Source organism: Simochromis diagramma, unplaced genomic scaffold (assembly GCF_900408965.1).
Source record: "Simochromis diagramma unplaced genomic scaffold, fSimDia1.1 OVJJ01000362.1, whole genome shotgun sequence".
Lineage (NCBI taxonomy): Eukaryota > Metazoa > Chordata > Actinopteri > Cichliformes > Cichlidae > Simochromis > Simochromis diagramma.
Window position 1 is genome coordinate 6,640 of NW_024386815.1, and position 26,299 is coordinate 32,938.

At 40.3% G+C, this 26,299-nt stretch overlaps 1 protein-coding gene across 1 annotated transcript in view; it reads left to right on the plus strand.

The window, feature by feature from the left end:
- Nucleotides 1-3,756: 3,756 nt before the first annotated feature.
- The window catches only part of slit1b (slit homolog 1b (Drosophila)), an 83,668-nt gene continuing 61,125 nt past the window's right edge, over nucleotides 3,757-26,299 (plus strand). The window contains exon 1 of the mRNA XM_040027159.1: nucleotides 3,757-4,359. Coding sequence (XP_039883093.1) covers nucleotides 4,112-4,359 — 248 coding nt within the window. The 5' untranslated portion in view covers nucleotides 3,757-4,111. The remainder of the gene's footprint in view (nucleotides 4,360-26,299) is intronic.

Below are 26,299 nucleotides of genomic sequence, written 5' to 3' on the forward strand. Positions count from 1 at the left end.
TGTCTGTTAGATAATACATGTGAAACATTTAGTTGACTGCTTGCTTGCGGTGCATGGTCACTGATGAGTTCTTTGTGTGCTGTGAGAAAGCTGGAACACTGATAAATCCAGGTTTTACTAAAGTGGGCGGAGCTTTAGTTTTTAACTCCAGAAGTTCGTGTGCACCTTATTCCTTTGTAATGGGGTGGGGGCAAACACACACACATGGTAACAGATTACCTTTTCCTACTGAATTCATTATTGGGTTAAGTTTTCTCAGTTGTCCAAGCGCTAACTAATCCATGACTATTGTTGTATCATGTGGTGTAAACTGTGGTAACCTGATTGCTTTTGTATTTTAGTGTAAAATAAGCTAAGCGTGTACAGTGGGTTCCTTGGTGGATTATCCACTTTGCATTAAAACCTCTGTTTTCTACAGAAAACTTGTTTGAGTTAATGTTTCAATTAGTGTTTCAGTTTCAGGCTGGAATGAATCTGAATTTGAAGCCTTCATTGCCCAGCAGCAAACACACAGCACCCTTAAATGCAGTGACAGTATTTGCCCACTGAAGGGTGCTGTTGAATAATGCAGATGTCTGTCTCCAATTGTGTTTTCAGATTAATGACATTATAATAGCTTCTTGTGTCTTGGAAGCACTCATGAGCCAGTTAAGGTTTTTTCTACATACAAATACACTTTAGCTTGTTACATATTGTTCGCTGTTGCCATGAACAGAGTTTTTTCATGGCAGTATTACCTAGTATATTTCACTTCCCGCCCTCAGCATACTCGGTGATCAGTTGTTATCAATAAGTAAACGTAAGCCCATATTTCCCATGAAATTGCCCTTTAACATAAGATGAACTAAACAAAATTTTAGTATGGAAAACTAACCGAGCTTATCCCTGCAGTAATTATTCTATTAATTACACATACAGATTTGTGATTGAAGATTACGACAAATTGAAATACAAAATTCTCAGTGCCATTTTCAAAAGATGTTGTTTTAATGCAGTTTTATAGTAGAAGGATTTCCTGTTTGCATATATTTCGTTAACTGCGCAGTGTGCTCCTTTAGTCCTGCACACAGATGAGTCAGAATATTACGACCGCGTGCCTATGTTGTTCATGTCCCTGATGTGCAGTCCAAACAGTTTGGATATGGGACTGCTGGGGGTCCTGTCCTGTTTCCTGACACCAGGACTTTGGCAGTGTATCTTTTGGGTCAGTCGAACTAGATTCTGCTCATCTGGACGGTTTCAGTGGGAGAAACGTTTCGTCACTCATCCAGGTGACTTCTTCAGTCTCAGCTGACTGCAGGTTTCCCCAACCTTATAAACAGTACATTTGCAAAATGACTGAAGCTAGACCACTAAATGAACAATGGGCTGTGAGGTCAGTTCCTTGATCATTAATATGCAAATTGTCATGACCACTGATCAACAACCACTGATCAAAGCCCATTGCTCCATGGCCATGAGTACCATTCACAGAGAGTTGGGGAATGACTGCAATCACAGCATTGTAAGATGGTGAAAGATGCACCCTTAGGCCCCTTCCTCGCTTCAGAGATGGTCTTTCCCTGTTCAGAGAGAGACTGAAGAAGTCACTTGGATGAGTGATGAAATGTTTCTCCCACTGAAAACGCTACGTCCAGATGAGCAGAATCAACCTTTTGGGATTTGCTTAGCTGGATGACTGAGCATGCATCAAGACATAGATTTGGGGAAATTTGCCTTTGTTGTCCTGTCATTTCTGAGCAGTTTTGTTGACCCACCTGAACATCACGTTGTAATGAAATAGCTGATGTTGCTTCACCTGTGAGTTTTATGTGAATGTTTTGGGGACTGCACCGTTTATACCACCACATATTCATACATTGATTTAGATTTCCAATGTTTGTGCAGTATGTGTTCTCTAATTTATCAAATTTACCAAATAATTTAACAGGCAAACTAATTTCATCAACATTTAAGTCTTCCCTTGTTTTCAGGATTAAAACTTTTATTGACAAATTGCATTACATGTAGGGAAAAACACTAGAGCTTTTGGGAATTGATGCCTTTGAGACAAAAGCATCTGCTCTTTACTTCCAGAAATCAATTCAGACGCGTCTGCAGTAAAAGCTCCCTCCCTGCCTCGACACCCACCCCTGCCTCAGACAGCTATTATGACCCTAGAAATAAGGGGGACCACCCCCTGGAGATGTCAACATCTTGTCTCCCTCTCTTTGTTACCGAATATGGCCAAATGAGTCATTCAATTCAGTTGCACAAAGGAAGCAGCCGGGCTCTGCCTGTGGCCAATTTGTTTTCCATCACTTCTGAAGTGCGGCGGGTTAAATTAACCCGTCACTCCGAGTCTGCCAGGAGAAGACAAAGTGAGGCCACGAGCAATAATCACTCATGTATAGTGGTAAATAAAAAGCTGGGTAAACTGTGCCCTCCGGGTGTTAGCAGTCACACTGAAAAGTAATAACAAACCAGATCTATCTCTGAGAGAAGCTCCAACTACACTCCACAAAACCGTTGTATAAAACAGTGTGAATCAGGAATACATTTAAGAAGGGATACAAGCCAGAGAAGTGATTTTTTCTTTTTATAATGCACCAATAATGCTGTGCCTGAAAACCATTTAAGACTAACTTATAATACAGCTGATTGGCAGAACATTACATTTAACAACAACTTCTTCTTCTTTTTAACAGTTTTTATTTATTTTTTGCTGTAGAAATCTGGGCTTTATTTTACTGTTAAACTGAAGACCTAAATAATTCATAACTTAGAAGAACAAATCAATAAATGAGCAAACACTGTTTCCTTGTGGATTTAACACCTTGTCACTGGTTTTACTGTAGATTTCCAGCTGTAAGTGGTTTTTCTTCACGGTATCCCTGATAGCTTTTTTCCCCGCTCCTTTTTTCCTTGGTAGTATGGTGATCACAAAAAGCTGAAGCCAGGGTTTCTGTGGAGACTGGGGAAAAAACTCTGCCAGGCTCCATTTGAATTTCAAAGCCTTGCCAGTGAATTCATAATAGACTTCTGAGTAAGCTCTGGCAGCTTATGGCATTCCAGTTATGCCAGTCTCACCCCCACCCACCCCCCCCCCCCACTTTCCCCAACCAACCCAAGTTCCTGCAGCTCAGTGTGCAGTCTTGGCACTGAGCCGTGGCCAAAATAAATAAAATAAAATATCCCAATTAATCCGCAGTACAACTTCCAACCTCTCCTTTTATGTCACATCCATTGTTCTCCACAAATAGTTTCTCCTTTTCGGTTATATTTTCTCGTGCTTCGTGGTGATCACAATTTACTCTTCCCTCTCTTCCTCTCTCCTTTCTCATCATGTTCATGCAGCCTCGGGCTCTTTTTTTTTCCCCAAGGGAGGAGACCGCATGTGGGCGAGCGAGATAGACAAAAAAGAAGGAGAGGGCAAGAGAGAGAGAAAGGCTGCTGTCACCTTCAGTGATGGTGGCGGCTCCCACTACTGCTGCCACTGAATAGATGTGAGTTCACTCTGGGTACTGGTGTGTGCGTATGCGTGTATGTGTGGAGTTTGGGGGGGGGGGGCATAGGAGGAGTCTTGGTGCTGTTATTTGTAAAAGCTTTTGATGGATGATTACTCTGTGTGTGTGAGATAGAGGGAGTGAGGGAGTCCCCCCCTCCACACCCCCTTTCTTTTTCTTTTTTTTCCTAGTGGCTCACTGTTCAGTGCACAATGACTCAATGAAAAGTAGAGGGGAGAGGCGAGCACACTGTACAGCTGCATGAGAGAGAGAGAGAGAGAGAGAGAGAGAGAGAGAGAGAGAGAGAGAGAGAGAGAGAGTGTAGAAGAAGAGAAGCCAATTGGAGGGAGCTCTAAAGCTGGTGACAAGTAGAAGAAGAGGACATACTCGTATTTTTTCCCTCCTCCTTTATTTCCCTGAAAGGCCACTCCAGGATCAAGTGGCAGTCGTTCAGTTTGAGCTGAACTTCACTTGGCTATGCTGCTGTCTCAGCCCCTTTAAACACTCTCCTGCTGGTTCTCACTTCTGTAAGGAGGTAGTACTGGTCAGTCATCCCGGGCAGAAGGAAGAGGGTAGGATCTGTTGGCTGGTTTCTGCAGTGTTGGGGAGCTCCGCAGGAGAGCAGAATGCCTGCTGGAAAAAGAGGGGATGGAGCTGGGTCAGGAGGCTGCGGGATGATTGCAGTGGACACAGGCCGGGCTCCTCAATCTTGGATGCAGGTGGTGTTGGCGTGGAGTGTTACGGTGCTGTTGGCAGGTCACGGAGGTGCAGAGGCGTGCCCCACTCCCTGCAGCTGCCTGAGCAACACGGTGGACTGCCATGGCCTGGGGATCCACACTGTGCCCAAAAACATCCCCAGGGGCACTGAGAGGCTGTGAGTACATATGCATTTATATTCTACAGCACCTCCGAGGACCAAATGTGTATAGACACATAGTAGGATGAGGGGAATCCTTCAAAGTGACGGCATATAGCTGCTCTTCACTTAAATAAACAAGGAGCTATTTAAATCTATGTTAATTATGAGTTTGGGTAAAGGTTTGCTTTATAGGTCAAGATATCAGTATCTGCAGGAATATGATCTCACGTGTATAATTGTTAAAAGGGCAAAAAATGAGAAAACAAGGATGGAGTTTCAGAGTGAACAGGGTCTACAGTGGATGATTTAATTATCAGTATAGCCCACTCTTTTGAGGCATTTCACAGTACGCGTTGCATATTATTTCTTGTTCGTGTCAGTGTATATTCTGTTGTGGTGTCTCTCTTCATCTGTTGCCTGTTTAACCTCAGAGAACATGCACACATGATTGATCCACTTGAGTTTCAGGATTCAGTTGCTGCTCAGCAGCAGCATTTCTCCACATCTCATTTTTCCAGTTATATGTTTAACTTTTTAAAAAAAAAAAAAAATCTACATCTTTTCAAAAAGGATGTATCGTAAAACTTCAAAAAACTTCTTCTCTTCCCCGGGACTTGTTTTTAATCCATTTTCTTCTGTTTCTCTTTTTATTTACTATAATATCATGTCTTAATTTTTTAGTGGGTGTCCTTTCAGTAGGGCAAATGCACTGTGGAAGGAAAGCAGTGATAAAGAGTTCTCCTGAGCGCTGCACACATACCTCAGTCTAACGCAGTCAGCGCACAAATGGTAGGCAGTGGTAATGATGTGCTGGCCCACATCACATTAAAATTTACAGATTTGCTCAATATCGAGGGACCTGAAAAATAAGCACAGGAAGAAATTTGATAAATCTGAATCTATGCTCCTCGCTTGCAAGCCATAATCTGCACTGTATTTTCAGACCAAATCTATCGTTTAGGCCTCTGTAATTAAAAGTATGTATTTTTAGCTTTAATAGAGTGTCAGGGCTGACCTACTGATCTGATTTTGATGAAACCAAATTATAACGACCCTTACATACTTACATGCTGTACAAACCTTCCTCGAGTGATTGTGGTTTAGTTGTTGGTTTCTTAGGTTTATAAAAATGTCTAGAAGTGTCTGGTTTACAACAGCCTGTGAAACACCATGGTAGGGTTTATCTTCTAATGCAGTAGATGATGACTGCTGGTAAAATCTTGCTGCATATCTTTGCTAATGCCGTCTTGTGCTCGGTGTCTCGGTGTGTGAATGCTACATGGTGCAAATTATCACCTTTACCAATGAGCCCTCTGTTTTTGCCTTTGATGGACTGCCTCTGCTATGACTCTATGGTACAGTCAAATATTAATTTCTGACATCAGGTTTGTGGTCTGCCTTTTTTGGCAATTATTCGTGCAAATAAGCACAATGCACCTCAACAGTGGACCCATGGATGCAAAGCAATGCTCCAGTATCAGCAAACACAAACTCCGCCGCAGTGAGGACAAATAAATTAGGAGGTACTTAATCTGTTTCTCTCCGCCTCTGAAGGTATGAATTGACTGGTTGTCTCAGTGCCTGGTGAACATGTATGTGTTTGTATATGGTGAGTGTATGTGTTTATTTCAGGTTGTTGAGTGCCTGTGTATGAATAATTGATGACTTTCAGGGGTGCCAGCAGAGAGATACATTATCCTTGGTCCTCTCTGGTTTACTGTAGCGTGGAGGATGTTTTCCCCTCTAAGGCTAATAGCTTTATGATCGGGAATGGGGGCTTGGGCTCTCGGTCAAAGAGAAATGGCCTGGAAAAAACTGTGAGCCTGTAGACACACTTGCCCATTTTTCTATTTATGTGAGATATTAGATGGTGCTCTGCAGGGTGAGAGTAACTGACACAGTGGTGAAACTGAAAAATTTCACATAATTTTATTGCCATGAATGCCGGCACAGGTTCATTTAGATGAGCAGAAATGGGTAATAATATAAATTCTGCCTCCAGCTTGGTAATGTGGAAATGAATGCAGCTGTAGAGTTTTTATCTTCAAATGTAAAGCATGTTGAGGCAACTGTTGTTGTGATTTATATACTTATATACATAAATGTGTAAAATGACATTGGTGCTCTGGATAATATATGGAACACACTGTATTTTACTTTCCATAGAGATTATATGTTGGACAGAAACTCTGATTGATACTCATGGTGGGATCTATAACCAGAGTAAAACAAAGACACTTTGATGTTTGGTTTTTCAGTCTTTGACTTCCAGACTCAACGTTTTACATCTATTTTCTTTGGAAGGCACCCAATTGTTTTCTCTCCTACTGGAGGTGGGCTAACCTGGACAGCTTCTGACTCAGCTTCACTAATGCAATCTGATCAATATGGTTGTTGGTTTAACCTGTGCCGCTGTCTGAAATGGGTATCATGCTCTTATTTCAATCAATCAGGCTTTCTATACATAGCCAATGTGACCTTTTGACCCCTGAGTTGCGTCTTTATTCCGCATTCTTCCCATCACGTGGTTATGTAGACTCAGGAAGACCCTGCCCTGCAGTGGAGAGGAACGACTCATTAGACAGCTATTTGTTAAAGGTCTTGTCGGCCAATTAGCATGTAAAGTGATCTGAGTGTGTGTATCAGCTGGACAGCTAGCCACTGGGGGAAAGAGAGTCGGCGTGATTGTGTGTGTGTGTGAGGGAGCAAAAGAGGGAGAGAGAGTGTATACAGTAATCCCTGGGCGACAGCCAGCAATAAGAGGGTCATTTATCAACGTGACTGCACCAGTCAAACTAAACACCCCTCCTCGCTGGGATTGTCATGGCAACACTGAAAAATGGATGCCCCTTTGGGCCCTGATGAGCATGGTTATTTGAGAAGAGGAAAGTGTGTGTGAAAGCCATAGAGAGGAAAATCTGTGAAGAAATGCCGATGAGTACAGGAACGTGTGCGCTGGTACTGGACAAAACACTGCACTTATGAGGTTTTTGTGAAGGACTTTACTGAACACTTACAGATTGTTTTTGGAGTTTTCTGGTGCTGATCCATTTAGTTTGTGTTTAATCCAGATTAAATTATTGTCATAAATCATAAAAAACTTGTGTTTTTCCTGCTCTTGGTTTCATAACCAGGGCTTAGAGTGAAGTGGATCAACTTATAAGAAGGGCAGCATGATAAAAATAACCTAACTGTCTGACAAAAATAAATAAACAGTCAGTTAGGTACAGTTAGTCAGCGTGATTCCTGGCTCAAAACTGATCTCTGGGGGCTACATATAAGCAGAATCGGTGCATGTACATTAAACCCAATAAGCTACCACACGAGTTAAAACATTTGTGTTTTCCTGTTTCTTCTGATATGAAAAAATGTCTGTTGTGCTTGAGTTCAACTCTAATTAACAAATCTCACTAAGAAGATAATTTATTTGTATATGCTGTTCATTTTTAAAGGTGTCTAAAAATTCTTTCTTTACTAATTTCACTGTAAAAAGTGTCTCTGTGAAGTCTTTAAAGGAATTTTGTGGAGAACACAACTGTGAAGTAAAAACAGAAATTGAGAAACAGCATCGATTACTGATAAAGGTCAGGATGGTCCATTAGATACTTCATGGCACTGAAAGTCAAAACTGTCGCTCCCTATTAGGAAATTAACTTAAATGTAGCAATTAATGCACTTAAAATGTCCCCCAGGGCTCGCAAAATTTCAAAATCCCTGGTAGCCCTTCGGGCAGGGACTCTTCAGTTTTTGGTAGCCCAAAATAAATTTAGGTAGCCCAAATAAAAAAAGAGAGCAATTTTTTGATTGATGTTTTGTTTCCTGTTTTGTTTCCTGTTTTGTTTCCGTTACAATATTATACATTAATCAAAAAATTGTTGAAACACAAATGACAACATTGTATAAAAATTACAATCATCAACTCAAATACTTGGTTCTAATTGAACAGAAATTTTCTATGAACTTGTAAGAACTGTGTAGGACATGAATCAGTCTGTGTCAGATCCTGAATCTGAAATTTCCACTGAAGTCACGGGTAAGAGGCAAGTGGAACCAAGATCGAGGGCATTTGCTTTTTGAAGTTTGCAAAGACTGCTAAATTGTGCCAGTGGTAGTTCACTCTTTGCAACATAGTACGCTGTTCTAAACAGATCTTTCAGGTTTATTTTTAGTATGTTATTTGCAATTGGTGTTTGTTCTGGGAAAGATATTGCAGACTGAGCAATAATGCATTTCTTGCATTTCTCATGGGTTCTAATGGGGGCCTTTCTTAAAATGACTGGTCCCAGTAACAAAGGCGCTTGTCGACTCAGAAATCGAGAGAAAACCAACAACACAGCCGGCAGAACATCATGTTATTTACACGGGTGCACATAAGTGGTCCACATGTGCGCATTCGCTGTCAAAATAAAAGACGCGCACCAGATAAGAAGTTGCAACGCGCGTTTGCGTCCATATAAAAGGCACTGTTTTTGTCCGCTAGAGTGGGATTTTCACGGCACATTCTGCACTACATCTCTGTGCGTTCATCATTTGTTTGAAGGCAGCTCACCTCCTGCAACCACTTTTCCGAGAATATGCGGTTCTTTGTGATTCGGACTCCTTCTGACATTTCTTTGGAGGTGGAGGAAAACCAAAGTAATTGCTTAAAGGAGCTTCTTCGACATCTTTAAGAGTTCTAAACAAACGTCTGTCCTCTTCCAGAAAATCTTATGTACGCAAATGCGCGTTGCAACTTCTTATCTTGTGCGTGTTTTTTATTTTGACAGTGAATGCGCACCTGCGGACCACTTATGTGCACCCCTGGTTATTTAGCTCATCATATTGCAGCCACAGAAATTATTTTGTCCATGAAACCATAAAGCTGCACTTTCTTTTTGCCTTATAGTCTGATTTGTCATAACTTCTCCGTTTTGTGGTAAGCTTTTCTTTGGCTGTCACTTCTTCACCCTGACCTGTCTTATTTGGCTCAGCAGAACGAAAATATGCTGCTTTTACACACGCACTCACATAAGCTCAGCGATTCTCTGCGCGATCAACCTCTCATATGTTTAAGCTTGCTGCGGGAGATTTCACTTGTCATGTTTGCATAGTAAGCTAACGATTAATAAGACGATGTCAGAGGAATTGGTGCGCAAATTAGCATCACTCACCTCTCTACATCACTCTATACACAGTTCGCACGATTGCAAAGTGGAAGCAAAAAACAAGCGCAAATTCAAACGATTTCAATATGTCACATATTGACAGTGGCTCACAGATGCCAATGACATAACTACCCAGCTACATTTCCGAAAGAATGCAAAAGCATTGACATATATTTTTCCTTCCTATGATAGCCCGACGGGCAGGGCAGAGATAGATTTTGGTAGCCCGACTGAAAAAATCGCTAGCCCCGGGACATCGGGCTAGCGATTTTGCGAGCCCTGTCCCCTTATACCTTAATACATGATGCAATATTAAATAATGTGTCGATCAAATGATCAGTAAACAAACACTAAATTTAAAGGACGGATAACTTGTTTGACTGGACAGAATGTGGCGAGTTTAGGAAAATCAACGGTCCAGTAATCTAATAAGCCACCACACCAGATACCTTGAGTATTTCTCGTTATGTTCCTTGTGGATATTTACAGTGTGGACATCACTCCACCTTTTAGTTGTTGGCGTGAAACTGATGTTCATGTGACTGAACTTACTATTTTCACGAGTCATGACAGAAAATGTATCGTAATATTAAACACATTATATTCTTTGGCAACATCAAGGTGTGACCTCACTGAGTTTGTGTCTAGTTTGTCTGTAACACTGAAAAGCGTTTGTTCCAGGACTGGCATTTCTTAATTAGAGATAATGCACATTTCTGCTGTTTTAATCAGCCAAACAAAAATGGTCTACACCAGTGTTGGTCAAGTTACTTGAAAAAAGTAATCAGTAACTAATTACAGATTACTTCCCCAAAAAGTAATCCCATTACGTTACTGATTACTTATTTTCAAAAGTAATTAATTACTTAATTACTTAGTTACTTTTTAAAAACACGATTTATAACCTGAAGAGGTGATAAAGCGATAGATCTTTCAGCCCAATTCTACTTTTTCTGCATAATCCATCATACAAAATGTAATCAAATGGAAAAGTCTCTTTTTAAAACTTGTTTTATCAGTTTTAATCTTTTAACTTTATGCATCAAGCAAAAATTTAATTATATGCAACATTCTCTGACTTGAATAAATTAGTTTAACATTTAAACCTATTTTCTGCACATTCCAGCACAAAAAATAAAATATTTTTTGTGTTTACACTCACTCTTTCAAATAGATGCAAGTAAAACACAGCAGAAAATAAATAAAGTCAAAGACTCAGCGGTCCTGTTGCTCTATTTTCACCTGTAAAGCAGGACTGTGAGTAGGCGGAGGTTTACCCTGGTGCAGGTGTGCTGCGGTCAGTTGAAGAATCCGCGAGTTTCTCTGTGAATTTCCCATTACGTCCTTGCGCACTCGTTGCTTGTTTAGGGATTTTTTTCGCTGTAAAAAGAAGTTTTCTTCCCACGCACAACGGACACTAATGTCTTTGTCACTTTTTATGGAATCAAACTCAAAGTAAGGTCAGTACTTCCATGCTTAAAACGCTGCAGGCTCATACTCTCTCCCACAATCGACATGTGACCCATTGTTGATCTGCACACAGCTGTTGTCACTAACGGCGCACTCGCTTACGTCACTGTCGTGAGACATTCTCGCAAAAAAATCACGGTTTTAGTAACGCAGTAACGCAGCGTTCCTACGGGAAAGTAACGGTAATCTAATTACCGTTTTTGCAATAGTAATCCCTTACTTTACTCGTTACTTGAAAAAAAGTAATCAGATTACAGTAACGCGTTACAAGTAACGCAGCCCACAAGTTACAGCCAATCTCTGGTCTACACTCTTTAAAGTGTCTCCGTGTGTCACTGCGAATGAATCCAAAACACAATTAGAAACACGAAATCTTAGAACAAACCTAAACTCAGTGTGCTTGTATGTGGGAGAGAGTGTGAGAAAGTGCAGGTTAAGGTCTGTGTCAGACTCTCAAGTTGATGGTCTTTGTGTCTAAAGGAGAGAGAAAAATAAATGTGCGTGTGTGTGCGCGCGCCCACAAGTCAAACGTAAACAACTGAACGAGCCAGTCTCCTGCCACGCACGGCAGCCAGTCATGCACTGCAGATTTAAAAAGCACACTCCTGCTCTGTTTATTTCTTTTCTTGGATGGCATCATTATATAAATTGGGCATAAATCACTGATGAAAATGTTAATCAGTGTTAGCGTGTACGAATGTCTGCTTTCATAAGTATGTGTGTGTCATTACGGGTAGCTGCCAGCAAGACTGCTAATTGAGTGTGCAGGATTACTGTTAGCGCCCGACGCAGTGAACAAAGAGCAGGAAACCGAGATGTTTCGTGCATCCGCACGCACACGCACACACACACGTGTGGCAACTGGTTTTGCCACTAATGAGGGACTCTAACATTAATTCAATGAAGATTTACCTCTCACCATAAATCCAGATAGAGATACAGATTTAGCTCGAATGACCCTAACCTCACCTGGATAGCTACTTACTTTAGTTACAAAGAAGTGAAGAGCTTAATTGTGACTCTAATAATAAAACTACTTACAGGTGGAATATTTTCCCCTTCAGTATTTGTTCTGTTTTACTGTCAATTTCATATTTTCCAGTCCTTTCTTTTTCATTTACACTGACTGCCACCTCAGCTTTTCCCACTGCCCCTCTTTCTCTCTCGTTCTCTCTCTCTCTCCACATCTCTCATCTAACCATTCTTCCTGCGGCCCCTCAGTGGAAAAGGTGCCCCTAATGAAGTGCCATTAGACCTGTGCATGTATGCTTGACTCTTAATATTAGTCTCATTCACCTTGGTGTGACTGAGGAGAAAGAGAGTTAACAGGAGAAAGGAGCAAAAGAAGTGAGAAGGAAAGCAGGATGAGAAAGAAAGAGTTTTTTTTTTAAGTTGACAGGAAAAGAAGAGAAAATGTGAAGGAGAAGAATTGGTGAGGATGAGAGATGATGAAAGGCATAAGAGTGATTATAGAAGAGGGGAGGAGAGAAAACTGAAATTGGCTTTTATATCTGCAGTACAGTTTAGTGTTGACTCGGTAATCTTTCACAAAGTTGGTTTTAGACAGATTGTAATTTATCAATAAAAGCTGCCTGGTTTTCTTTTCATGTCAGGAAATGACTTTGTTCTGAACAGCAGAATTTTTTGCTGCCACTCTTTATTTCATGTATCCGTGAGTCTCTGGGTGGAATATTGGTCATGGTCAGATCTTGGGCCAAATGAAGCACTTGAGGGCTGGCTGGAAACAACCCGTGAAACCTCCTGCTCCGTAGCATCTTGTACAGATTGTTCTGTTTTCATTTCACCAACAAAAGAAAGAGCCCACCCTGGGTTGCAGTGAGAAAGGCAGGAGGGGACATGCTTGGAGTTTTTCCTTTAAACTTCAGCTGATTTTCTACTTCTACCTCAGTTTTTCTTCAGCTTCTCTTGATGACAGTTAAGCCAGTTTGATGTGTGTTTAGACTTATCAACATCAAGATCCTGACAATTCAAACTTAGCATGATGGATCCCTCCATTTCTAATAGAACTGTGGTTTGTACATGGCCAGCTGAATATGATCCTAGTCTGTAACACACCATTGGCACCAGCCTAGTCTCACAACAAAACATGAAACAGTCATGAAAAAGCAATATGATTTTCTGCATTCATGTACAGAGCAATCACATTTTATAGCCTAGTGTTCACAAATTTATAAGTAATTGTTTCAGTGAGCCCCGCTTGGCACCCCAGCCTGACCGACCCAGGCCTTAGAGCAGTGGTGGGGAACTCCAGGCCTCCAGGGCCGGTGTCCTGCAGGTTTTAGATGTGTCCTTGATCCAACACAGCTGATTTAAATGGCTAAATTACCTCCCCAACATGTTTTCAAGCTCTCCAGAGGCCTGGTAATGAGCTAATCATTTGAGTCAGGTGTGTTGACCCAGGGTGAGATCTAAAACCTGCAGGACACCGGCTCTCGAGGCCTGAAGTTCCCTACCCCTGCCTTAGAGTCAATCCTTATCCCAAAGTTGCGGATCTGTACTTCACGTCAGAAGCACACATTTTGTCCAGAGAAACCAGGTGGCTTATCAGCAACCAAGAAATCAAAGCTTTAAAAGACATAATAGCAGTTGTATTTTTACCCAAGTTGTTGCTTATGTCTATGTTTAATCCTAACCAAGATATATACTACAAATGATGTGTGAGGTGTATGACTTGACCTTGGGTGTTTGATGTAAGTAGTGAAATGATTCGCCTGACCTCTGACCGATTGACCCCTGTAAACACTTTCCGACTGGGTTTATAAGTCCTTCATTCATCTCTTTTGTAAATTCTGCTCATATGATGCTTTAGAAGGATCATCTGTGGTATGCTCATTGGCTAACGACTTGTGATTGATAAGTTATTTGCAAGTATTTTCACAGTCAGCCCCACTCTTCTTTATCGCATCCATTTGAAAAAACGTGTTTTGGCATTAAGGAAAACAGTTATTTCAGAGGTTCAGAATGGGACTTCATACACCGCGAGAACAACATTTATCTTTTATGCTTTTAATGATTGAGATGACACAACATCCTTGGAAACGCACCTGGCTTAATTAGCTCCTTTAATGTGATGTTTATCTCTAATAAGGTCTGGAATTCAATCACAGCTAACCTAAAACAAAATCAACAGACGAGTTTAAACCAGGACCAAAATGTACAAGAGCAATAACTGAGGACAGCAAAGCAGCAGTATATTAATAAAAAGCAAACAATAAAAAACAACAACCCCAACTATAAATCTGCAGCCACAAGTCTTTTTGTGTCAGTGTGATATAAATGTCATAATCAGACACTGGACTTGAGGGTCTGTGCAGATGCCAGACACCTCTTTTTTTTCTGACTGCATGGGCTTGTCCATGAAGATTTACATTACAGTCCACCATCCGCGCATTGAAGGTGCCGGACTTGTATAATAATGTATAATGTATAATTTAAACTTGTATAGAAGATGTATAACAGGATTGGCCAGTGGGCTGATGTGTCTCCAGTTGTCCGCGTCTGTGTCAACAACATTTATGATCAAGTCTGAAAGGGGGGCTACCTGGCAGTACACAGAAGCAACCTCATGTTTTGGGTTCTGAATTCCAACTCATAACAGCTGCACTGAAAAGATGAATTTAGCGGCCACATTTTCTTGGGTTCAACGACAATAACAGTCTAACAGCATAATGTAAGGCTTGTACCACTGAAAATCCTCCAGTGGACCATTAGTTTCTGCTGGGTAAATTAAAACGGTGCCCCCTTAAATGCACTGCAAAGGCACAAATTCTAGTAAATTATTGCTCACGTATTTTAAAAAATAAAATAAAAATGAAATTCAACTACCGAAAAATAAGAGAATACTTCTTGGAGTCTTCAAAATTAAGCATCATTGGCCCTAAATTTGCCTTTTCCACCAGTACCTACTCAGATCGGCTCGACAGGCTTTTCTGTTGGGTGGCTAGGGTTCCAAGCAATCAGAAAATGTGATGTCAATAGACTAGATGCCACCGATTGGTTAGTAAGTGGGGTCACTCGATGAGTCACGAGAGCATCTCCTTCACGAAACCCAATATTTTTTAAACTCGACAACATTACAGGACTTTTGGCCATGTTGCTATAATTGTAACGCAAAACGATCGAAACCGAGTCGAGTCGAGTCGAGTCACATTGAGCCAAGTAGGTACTAGTGGAAAAGGGCTATTAGCTATCATGCTCCATCCACCTGGAAACACAGTTTCTGTTAGTGGAATACAAAAATGGAGGCTTGCTAGTCCTGAGATTTTTATTTTACATTTAAAAAGACAAAGCAACAAAAACATATTTGACTTTTTAGCTAATATATGCCTGTTACCTAGTCAAGGTAGGGAAAACAATTCATAGCTGCATTTAAATAACTTAAGTGCATTTCTAGGTGCAGTAGTTATTTGGTTACAATGCAGGCTTTTGCATTGTTTTATTTCAGTGCTGTTTTCATGGTGTATCTGATATCCTGCTGTTAGTGTTGTTCCTGTGTCATTAAAATAATGTTAGAGGATCAACATATGACCAATTACGTTGTGATGTCATAGCTTTGGAATTTGGAGGGGAGCGAAAGCCTTTGCCACACGACAACTCTCTTCTAGAACAAATGGTTGGTATTCCTAATGTTTTCTTTATTATTTTATATATAATATAATAAATATATTATCACATTTCCTGTTAGCCAAATTCAGGTTACTCATATTGGTTTGCTAGCGATAGTTTATAATACCATTTGCTGACTTTATTGGCTAATGCTAACTGAATGCTCAGTGTTGGCAGAGGTATGAAAATGCGCAGGAAAATCTGACGTGCATGGCAAACTTCACCGACGATATTTAGGGAGGAATAAACACACATCAGCCTTCGGCCATTTTGATGAACGCATACGCCCCCTAGAGCGCGCTAACTTTATTAACAGCCACACAAATGTAAACCACACATCAAACATAAATGAACCATTTGACTGTCTCCATAATTGAGAGCATTTTCTCTTCTTATGTCAACACTCAGACATGACTAGTCAGTTGCAATATCTTGATGCATGCTCAATCATCCAGGTAAGTCAATTCCAAAAGGCTGATTCAGTTCATCTGGACGTAGCATTTTCAGCGGGAGAAACATTTCATCGCTGATCCACATGACTTCTTCAGTCTCAGCTGACTGCAGGTTTCCCCAACCGCAGTCTATTTACACCTACAGGCCAGTGGACACTCTTTCAATGATGAGGATGTACACATCCTGGACAGGAAGGAGCGCGGAGTCAAGGAGGCCATATACGTGAAAAGGGAAACACCGTCTTTGAATCAAGGAGGGAGCCTAAGGGTACATCTGTCACCATCTTACAATGTTGTGATTGCAGCCATTCCCCAACTCTCTGTGAATGGGACTCATGGCCATTGACCAATGGTCTTTGATCAGTGGTTATGATAATTTGCATATTAATGATCAAGGAACTGTCCTCCCAGCCCAGTGGTGCTGGTTTCAGTCATTGTGCAAATGTACTGTTTATAAGATTGGGGAAACCTGCAGTCAGCTGAGACTGAAGAAGTCACTTGGAATAGTGACGAAACGTTTCTCCCACTGAAAATGCTACATCCAGATGAACAGAGTCAACCTTTTAGGAGTCACTTGCAAAAACACTTTTATGATGATGCAGAAATAACAAAAACACAAGCACAGAGTTTCTGTTTTCATACTGGTTTGCAACTTTTCTTTCTTTCTTTCTTTCTTTCTTTCTTTCTTTCTTTCTTTCTTTCAAATAAACACAGTTTCATAAATTTGAGGTTTTCAGGATTTTTCAAACTAAAATGACACCCACACCCTCTCGACGCCCCCCATCAATCATTCGTTAAAATACATACAACATTTAGGAGCTGTTAACTTGCTTTTGCTGTGTGTCATGGTAAACGGAGATTGATGCTGACACTTTGTTGACAGTGGTTTTAAACTTACCAGAAATAACAAAACAAACTTAATGTAAACTGCAGTCTTTAGAGATTTAGACAAATCCATTATTTGGGGTGAAACTTGACTTGAGATTGATTTGTTTTCCGTTTCTGGACTCCGTCCATTAAACAAGTCGGTCCTTGGCTGAGACGTGGCTAGGTGGATGTCAACAAAACAAATGCAGTTTCAGTTAAATACAGTTTTGCACCACAGTTCCAAACAAAGAAACCCGATGAGATGGAGGTTTAGGATGGGCCTGCATTGCAGTGTTGTTTAATAAACAGGTGATGGAGCAGAAAAAGTCTTAGATTTCCTTGTTGTTTATTCCAGTCTGTTTAGACTGTATGCTGTTACTCTCTCTCTCTAATGACTGTGTGTGATTTTGTGAGGAGGAAGATTGTGTTTGTGCTCTGTGTGTGTAGCTTGATACTTCACTGGCCCTTCCGTCTTGTACGGATGCTCAGTTGACTAGCAGATTAAAATGACCCATTTGCATCGACTGGCCGAGTGCCTGCTCAGATGTATCTAACGGTCCTGTGCTTGGGCGCACGTGTAAGTGTTTGTGTGTGTGTTTTATTTCTTTAATTGTTTTCTGCTTTATACCAAAGCTTACTGGTATGTATTGCCATTCTTCTTATTTACTTATTTGTCATATTTTTTTCTCTTTAAATAAATTTTTAGTTTTTAGCCACTTTTTAGTAGTTGGAGACGTTACTTTGTTAAAGTAGGAAATCTCTGTGTAAAAACTCAAGTAGAGCTCCAGAAGGAGGAGAATGTGAAGAGTATTGTAGTAGCTGATGTGTGCTCAAATGAATCTTAAGTTGTTTCTTTTTGACTCCTGGCATTCTCACAGTTTGCCAGTCTTTCTATTCAACGACATAAAGTGAACTCTACAATATTTTATATCTTTACATTGTTCGCGCCATCCACCAAACATACCCCATCTCATTGTCTTATTAAGTCGCCCCAATTACTGCTCTCCTACCATGTCAGATGTAACAGTGGAAAGCAGAGCTGAGCGGATCAACTGCCTCATTGCCCACTAGGGCGGTGATGGTGTGTGTGTGTGTGAGACGCGTTCTGCTTTAATGAGATATTGTTTGGCAGAGTCGCCACTCGAGGGGAGTCTGTCGCTTAACTGACCCCTGACCCCGACATGCTGCACAAAACTCAATTAACCACGCATCACTGAGGCTGTATTTGTGCTCGTCTTTCCCCTCGTGTCCCTTTCCTTCTTCTTATACAAAAAGACAAAAACAAATTATGAGCATTTTCACATTTAGCACCTTATCATTTCGACCTTGGTGTTTTTCTGAGCATCCATACATGTGAAAATGGTATCATCATCATCATTGTACTGTATATGCCACTCTTCTTCCTGATGCTTGGTTCGTCTTTGCCGTTTAACTGTCAGTGTAATTTCACACACATCCAGGGAATTATTCTGGACCCCCTGCCTCGACCTGTTGCCATCCACCCCTCCCTCCCTCTCTTATAGCCAATCCCCTGATTTTGCTTCCCTCTCTTTCTCTTCAAATGACCTCCTTCATCCACAAAAATTACATCTTCGAGGAGACTATGCTCCTTATATATATATGGATGGATAGATGGATGGATGGATAGATAGATAGATATGTATATATACACAGACGAGGAGCCTATGCTCCTCATATATATATATATATATATATTAGGGGTGCAACGATATTCGTATCGATATTGAACCGTTCGATACAGTGCTTTCGGTTCGGTACGCATATGTATCGAACAATACAACATTTGTAATTTATTTTATCAATTTTCCTTCTGACGATGCTGTCTGTGTTGAGCGCTCAGTGAATCTGTGTTCGACTACTCCCCCTAGGCTGCACTGTCGAGCGCAGATCCACTGAGCGCTCAACACAGACAGCATAGTCAGAAGGAAGAGCGCAGGGCACCTCCCCCACCCTCATTCAGATCTGGCGTTTGGAATTATTTTGGTTTTCATGTGACGTATGACCCTGAAGGTAAGCGAGTCATGGACTAAAGTAAAACAGTATGTTGGATGTGCCATGCAATGCTCAATTACATGGGTGGGAAATGGTGTGTTATCGCAGTTAGCTCGTTAACGTGTTGGCCGTCTAGCCCCATGCACGGGGCGATCGGCGGTAGCTCGTTAACGGAGATTTGCCGTGTTGTGGCGTTAAGGTCATTTCAACGAGATTAACCTGAAAGCACTAGTGGGAACACAACGAATATGACTGCACATTTACGCCGACATCATCCTAGTGCAAAGACAAAAACAACAAGCATGCTACTAACTTTAGCCGAGTCATTTAGACAGCTGTTAGCACATGATTCTCCTTATGCTGCTGAGAATATAGCCCAGAAGAAGCGGATAGTATAGCTTTTATTTTGGAAAGTACTGAATTGTACTGAATTTACTGGAAGCTTATGTTTTTGACCAGAGTGTTAATGTAACAATTTAAATAAATGTAATGGCTATTAAATGCATTTAAGGGTGAAACATAGAAGAGAAATCTGAAGGGTTTGTAACCTTAGTCGTTTTAATGTCTTCCTATTTGTCAGCCCCAGCCCTACTCTGTCCATCTGACATTGAAACAAAGTACAGATTCTCAGCAGGTTTTTTTTGTTTTGATTCCCGACTAATTTAGACAACCTTCTGAGAGTCACTCAAACAAAAAAATCTGCCCGGCATTTGACGCTCGCTGGGTGTTAATATCATAACATACGAGTAACAGTTCGTAATCTGATTAGAACTGCTGCATAAATATTCATGTTGATGGGGTAACTTTTTTTTGTCTTATGACAGTTTAATACAGCAACACGGGGAGCTCGTAATACCACCATCAATGCATCCTGTAAAAACAAGGCATGCTAATGTAGAGGTCGATGATAATTAAAATGTTCATTAGCTTGGAGAAGGACCTCATTAGTGTTACTTGTTATGTGTAATTTATCATGGTTGTTATCCCTGGGCGTTTTCTTACTTCAGTGCATTTTCTTAAAGATTAATTTAGGAGCCAAAACGTGTACACGTACAGAGTTTGCTTCCTTGTTAAAAACTTGTCATGCCAATGCTGTATAAAATATGCATATGCAAGAATTACAGTATGTGTGCATACTGTAATTGTCACAGTCAGTCTGGACTCTTTTTATATATGGGTAGCACGGTGGCACGGTGATTGGGTGGCCGAGGCATTTCTTTTCCAGCTTCCCCACACAGTCCAGAGACATGCAGTTAGTGGGGTTAGGTTAATTGGTAACTGTAAATTGCCCATAGGTGTGAATGTGAGTGTGAACGTTTGTCTGTCTGTATGTGCTAGCCCTGCGACAGACTGGAGACCTGTCCAGGGTGTACTCTGCTTCTCGCCCTGTGGTAGCTGGGATAGGCTCCAGATCCCCCTCGACCCTGACAAGGCTCCCCTGGATGGATTGATATGTTTATAGATAGATAGATAGATAGATAGATAGATAGATAGTAGGGGTGCAACGATATTCGTATCGATATTGAACCGTTCGATACAGTGCTTTCGGTTCGGTACGCATATGTATCGAACAATACAACATTTGTAATTTATTTTATCAATTTTCCTTCTGACGATGCTGTCTGTGTTGAGCGCTCAGTGAATCTGTGTTCGACTACTCCGCCTAGGCTGCACTGTCGAGCGCAGATCCACTGAGCGCTCAACACAGACAGCATAGTCAGAAGGAAGAGCGCAGGGCAAGCTAGCGAGACAGAAGTTAAGCTCTACTTGCAACATTCAGATCTGGCGTTTGGAATTATTTTGGTTTTCATGTGACGTATGACCCTGAAGGTAAGCGAGTCATGGACTAAAGTAAAACAGTATGTTGGATGTGCCATGCAATGCTCAATTACATTGGTGTGAACTAGTGTGTTAGCGCAGTTAGCTCGTTAACGTGTTTGCCGTCTAGCCCTATGCACAGAGCGATCGGTGGTAGCTCGTTAACGGAGATTTGCCGTGTTGTGGCGTTAAGGTCATTTCAACGAGATTAACCTGAAAGCACTAGTGGGAACACAAGGAATATGACTGCACATTTACGCCGACATCATCCTAGTGCAAAGACAAGTGGAAGCAGACAAAAAAAAGCAAGCATGCTACTAACTTTAGCCGAGCCATTTAGACAGCTGTTAGCACATGTTTCTCCTTATGCTGCTGAGAATATAGCCCAGAAGAAGCGGATAGTATAGCTTTTATTTTGGAAAGAGCCATTTCTCTGTAATAAACTCTCTTTTCCAAAGATGAGTGATTCCTCAATCAGATACAGGGCTTGCAATATCGCTAGCCCGACGTCCCGGAGCTAGCGATTTTTTCAGTCGGGCTACCAAAATCTATCTCTTCCCTGCCCGTCGGGCTATTGTAGGAAAAATATATGTCAATGCTTTTGCATTCTTTCAGAAATGTAGCTGGGTAATTATGTCATTGGCATCGGTGAGCCACTGTCAATATGTGACATATTGAAGTCGCGTTTGAATTTGCGCTTGTTTTTTTGCTTTCACTTTGCAATCGTGCGAACTGTGTATAGAGAGCGACAGCACTGATCTGTGAGTGATGATAATTTGTGCACCAATTCCTCTGACATAGTCTTATCAATCGTTAGCTTACTATGCAAACATGACAAGTGAAATCTCCCGCAGCAAGCTTAAACATGTGAGAGGTTGATCGCGCAGAGAATCGCTGAGCTTATGTGAGTGAGCGTGTAAAAGCATTTCAGTTCTGCTGAGCCAAATAAGACAGGTCAGGGTGAAGAAGTGACAGCCAAAGAAAAGCTTACCACAAAACGGAGAAGTTATGACAAATCAGACTATAAGGCAAAAAGAAAGTGCAGCTTTATGGTTTCATGGACAAAAGAATTTCTGTGGCTGCAATATGATGAGCTAAATAACCAGGGCTGCACATAAGTGGTCCGCAGGTGCGCATTCGCTGTCAAAATAAAAAACACGCACAAGGGTTAGGGTTAAATTTAAAAACTGTACTTTTGAGTTAAAATATATATTTATAATTTTAATAAATGACAAATTAAAAATGCATGAACATTTTTTTGTATCGAAAAAATATCGAACCGTGACACCAAAGTATCGAACCGAACCGAACCGTGAATTTTGTGTATCGTTGCACCCCTAATATATATATATATATATATATATATATATATATATACATACATACATACATACATACATACACACATATATATATATATATGTGTGTATGTATGTATATATATGTATAACACAAGTAAACACAAAATGTATTTATATTTTTTGAGAAGCTGAAATCATATATTCTAATACTTGAGATGCTGTATTTGATGATACCGTATGTAATTATAAGCCATAATGAGCCATATTAAAACAAAAAGGCTTGAAATATTTCACTTTGCATGCAATGAATATAAAATATGTTAAAATTTACCTTTTTGAATGAAATTACGAGAAAACAGAATTTCATGACAATTTTTTCAGCTTTATGTGATAGACTCAGTGAAGAGAATGATGGGAAAGTAGGGGCAGAGAGAGAAGGGGGAAGACATGCAGCAAGGGGCTGCAGGACGCACTCGAACTGGCCCCTCTCAGTCGTATGGCATGTGGTTGCCCGCTCAATGCACTGAGCTAAACCAGCGCCCAGTTTTATGGCAATTCTTTTGAGATTCACTAGTAAATTGACCACCCAGAACTAATATGGTTTAGGTTTTCCTATTGGTACCAAGGCAACTCCAAACTGTCACAGGTATGGGAACTATTTAGGTGCCCTGTTGTGTTTTGAGGCCCTATGGAATGATGTTTGTTTGTGCTGAAGGATGCGCTGTTACCATAGACGGTGTTTTGCTTGGTTTAAACAATGTTCAAGTGGACCAGTCTTTGAAAACATTTGCTTATATCAGTGAATCATTACACTGAAGGTTACAGTAAAGTGTGTGAATATTTAAAGGGGAATTATTCCAAATTTGTTTATTTATTGACAAACTAATCAGTTAAGTATGAAACTATTTAGAAAACGACTATTAATTAAAAATATCATACATGCGGCTCTACCACAGTTTAATTCTAACAGAGAGACCCTTCAGTAAGGTGAACTTTAAAAACAACATAAATGGCCTTCTGGGTTTTTTGTGTCATGCAAGTGGCTCTCTTTTTACTCAGCTAAATTCATGGTAATTTATGATAAACACATAACTCAAGAGTAGATTATGTTCAACATTTCATTTTAAAAATGAAGTTTCTTTAGAAAAAGAAACATTTAAATATTTGGGAATAAATGTAACCCGCACAATGATGGAGTTGTGGATTCATAATTTTGACACGTTGTTAGAAGAAACATCACAAGATTTCAAAAAATGGGCAACACTTCCAATCTCATTAGCAGGCAGAATAAATATAGTTAAAATGGCGGTCTTACCAAAATTTCTCTATGTTTTCCAAATGATTAAGACAGATTTAGACAGATTAATAGCAACATTTATTTGGAAAAATTCAAATCCCAGAATGGAAAAAACATATTTGGAAGCACCAAAAGAGGCTGGTGGGCTAGGGTTGCCAAATTGTATCTTTTAACACTGGGCGGCTAATATCACCAAATTATTGCACTGGAAATATGTTTATGAGAATAGCGAGGGTGAGGCTTGGGTAAAAATGGAACTGATGTCTAATCCACTTCCCCTCCTAACCTCATCCCTAGCTCTAAATCAAAAACAGAAAATAACAATTCCAGTTGTAAGAACATCTATTAAAATGTGGCTTCAATTCAGAAGGCACTTCTGTTTGCAACAGGTTAGTAATTTTTTGCCTGTTGCTTTTAACCCTTTTTTGCCATCCATTTCAGATAAAGCATTCCAAATTTGGCATAATAATGGTTTGAAGTTTTTTTTACAATTTATTTTCAGGAGAAACTTTTAACACCTTTGACGCTCTGATGAGAGATTACAATATACCAACCTCACATATGTTTAGATACCTGCAAATATGAAGTTTTGCAAAAACATTGTTTCCTTCATTCCCCTGCCTACCTCCTAAAAATCAAGTGGATAATATTTTGGAAATAGATCCTTTTGGCAAAAGGAGAATCTCCGTCATATACAAACTGATACAGAGCTTAAGGCCTATTACTTGGGAAAAAATAATTGGGAAAAAGACATTGCGGTGGATTGATCTGACGATGAGTGGAGATCTTGCTTGAATCGTATACATACTTCCTCCCTTTACATTCGCCATGGTTTAATTCAGTTTAACATTCTTCATCGTCTTCATTATACAGGAGAGAGGCTTTCAAAATTTTTCCCAGAAGCCAATCCTGCCTGTCCCAGGTGTGGACATAATCTAGTAAATGAGGGTCACGTGATGTGGTCTTGTCCTAACCTGGACAATTACTGGGGAAAATTCAGTGCTTGATTTCCACATTGGCATTTTTGGAGTTATGCCACCTCAATACGAAATTAGTCAATCTCAGGAAAATGCCATAGCATTTGCTACATTGCTTGCCCGTAGACTGATTTAGACCGCTACAGCATGCTGCTACATGTTTTCAACTGTTTGGGTGCCGAAAGAAGACAGCGGATTTATGTTTAAACACATCACAGATCCTTTCATAGTCATTAAGGACACAAGAAATTATGATAGTAAGAAAACTTTGAGTATTTTTTCAGTATAGATATGCATTAATGTGAACCTTTAACTAAAAAAATGCACTGTGAGGATCAAAAAACAACTATTTAAAGCTCAGTCTGAGACCAACATCGGTTGACTAATGGACATTTGGGCAGTTTTGTCCTTGCTACTCCATCAGGTCTTTTTGTTAAAGTTTTGTGAGTGGCCTGTAGCTTCAGTTCACACACCCAAACCACAGCATCCACTGTCTCATGGTTTTTCTTTCTCTTTTATAAGGCCCAGGACAAGGTCAGGCTCTGCTCCACCCATTACAGTAGCACAGGAACATGACACTCTACACGCACGCACACACATACACAGGTACACACACACAGCTCATTTTACTTGTCCTTTCACAAAGCCTCGTGGGAAGAGTGACATCATCCCTTTCTTTCTTCACAGCTGTCAATCAAAGTAGATAATGAGGTCACAGGGTTAAACCCCTCCCATTTAAGAGAGCCTCTACAAGTGTGTTGAAACGAGTGCCTGAAATGAGTTCAGTATCAGGTAACACACAGCAGCGACAGTTCATACCTAAAGCTCCTTGGGTGACTTGGAAGAGATGCAACAGTAGACCGAAGCAGCTCAAGGCTATGCTCGTGTGAGCTGAAGACTCGCTTGTCAAACAGTAGCTGTTGCATTTGAACAAATATCTGGAAGAAAGTAATTTTCTTCCAAGGGACAACCTTTTACAATTTAATAAAAGGTTGTCCTCAAAGTGAACTCCCAGTGAGGAGACTTTGTTGACACTAAAGTGAATGAAAATAACTTCAAAGAGCATCAACAAAGTGCTGCACAGTATTAGGATATTAATAGAGTGAATAAAAAAGATTTAGTTTTTTGGACTTGAACAAAAACAGTAATAGTATATGGACAGGAAACAAGTTCCATCTGAATTTTGTAAGACTGAGTTGGCCAAAATAATCAGCAACTGAGAGAACAAAAAAAGGCTGAAAAGTCTCGATATCTTATAGTAAAGTTGAATTTAATTACTGCCTGGTTGCCTGTCGGTTCCAACTGTTAAGCAGCTCAAACACAATATAGAACTATAGCATCACTATTTATATTCTAGTCAAAGTCAGTACATGTGTGAACATTTATCTAGTACAAACTAATAGTTATGACAGCTGAACAGCCAAATCCTACAAATAGTCAGCAGGTGTTCTTTGTAATGTAGATAACACAGCTTGTAACGCTCAGTGCAGTGACATATAAACTTCATAACAAGCAGGCGAGTCACAGTGAAAGATTCTGATTTAGTTATTTATTTATTTGTTTGTTTGTTTATTAATCTTTGTTATCTACAACCTACACTGGACTGAACTTAGTAAAAGTTTCTATAATATTTAATTTCTATATAATAGTTTCTTGTCATTTGTCATGAATAGAACTGAGTAGATGTGTGTGAAAGGCTTCTTGGAAAGACTGAAAACCTGGGTGTAAAAATGCGTACAGCACAGAACTGTTGTGTTTAACAGATTTGATAGTTGTGTGACTAATTTGTGCCTTCCTGGAATAGGCACTTTGTCACACAGAAGAAGTGTTTTAAGAACATAACTGGACCTTAGCCCGTCTCTAGTTCCTGCCTCTGTGTGTGAATCTGCATACTTCAGCCAGGGGAACAAATTCAAATTCCTTCAAACCAGCTTGTTTACATATTTCACTCAAGATGTCCTTTTCAGTTTCATACGTATTTGTGATGACT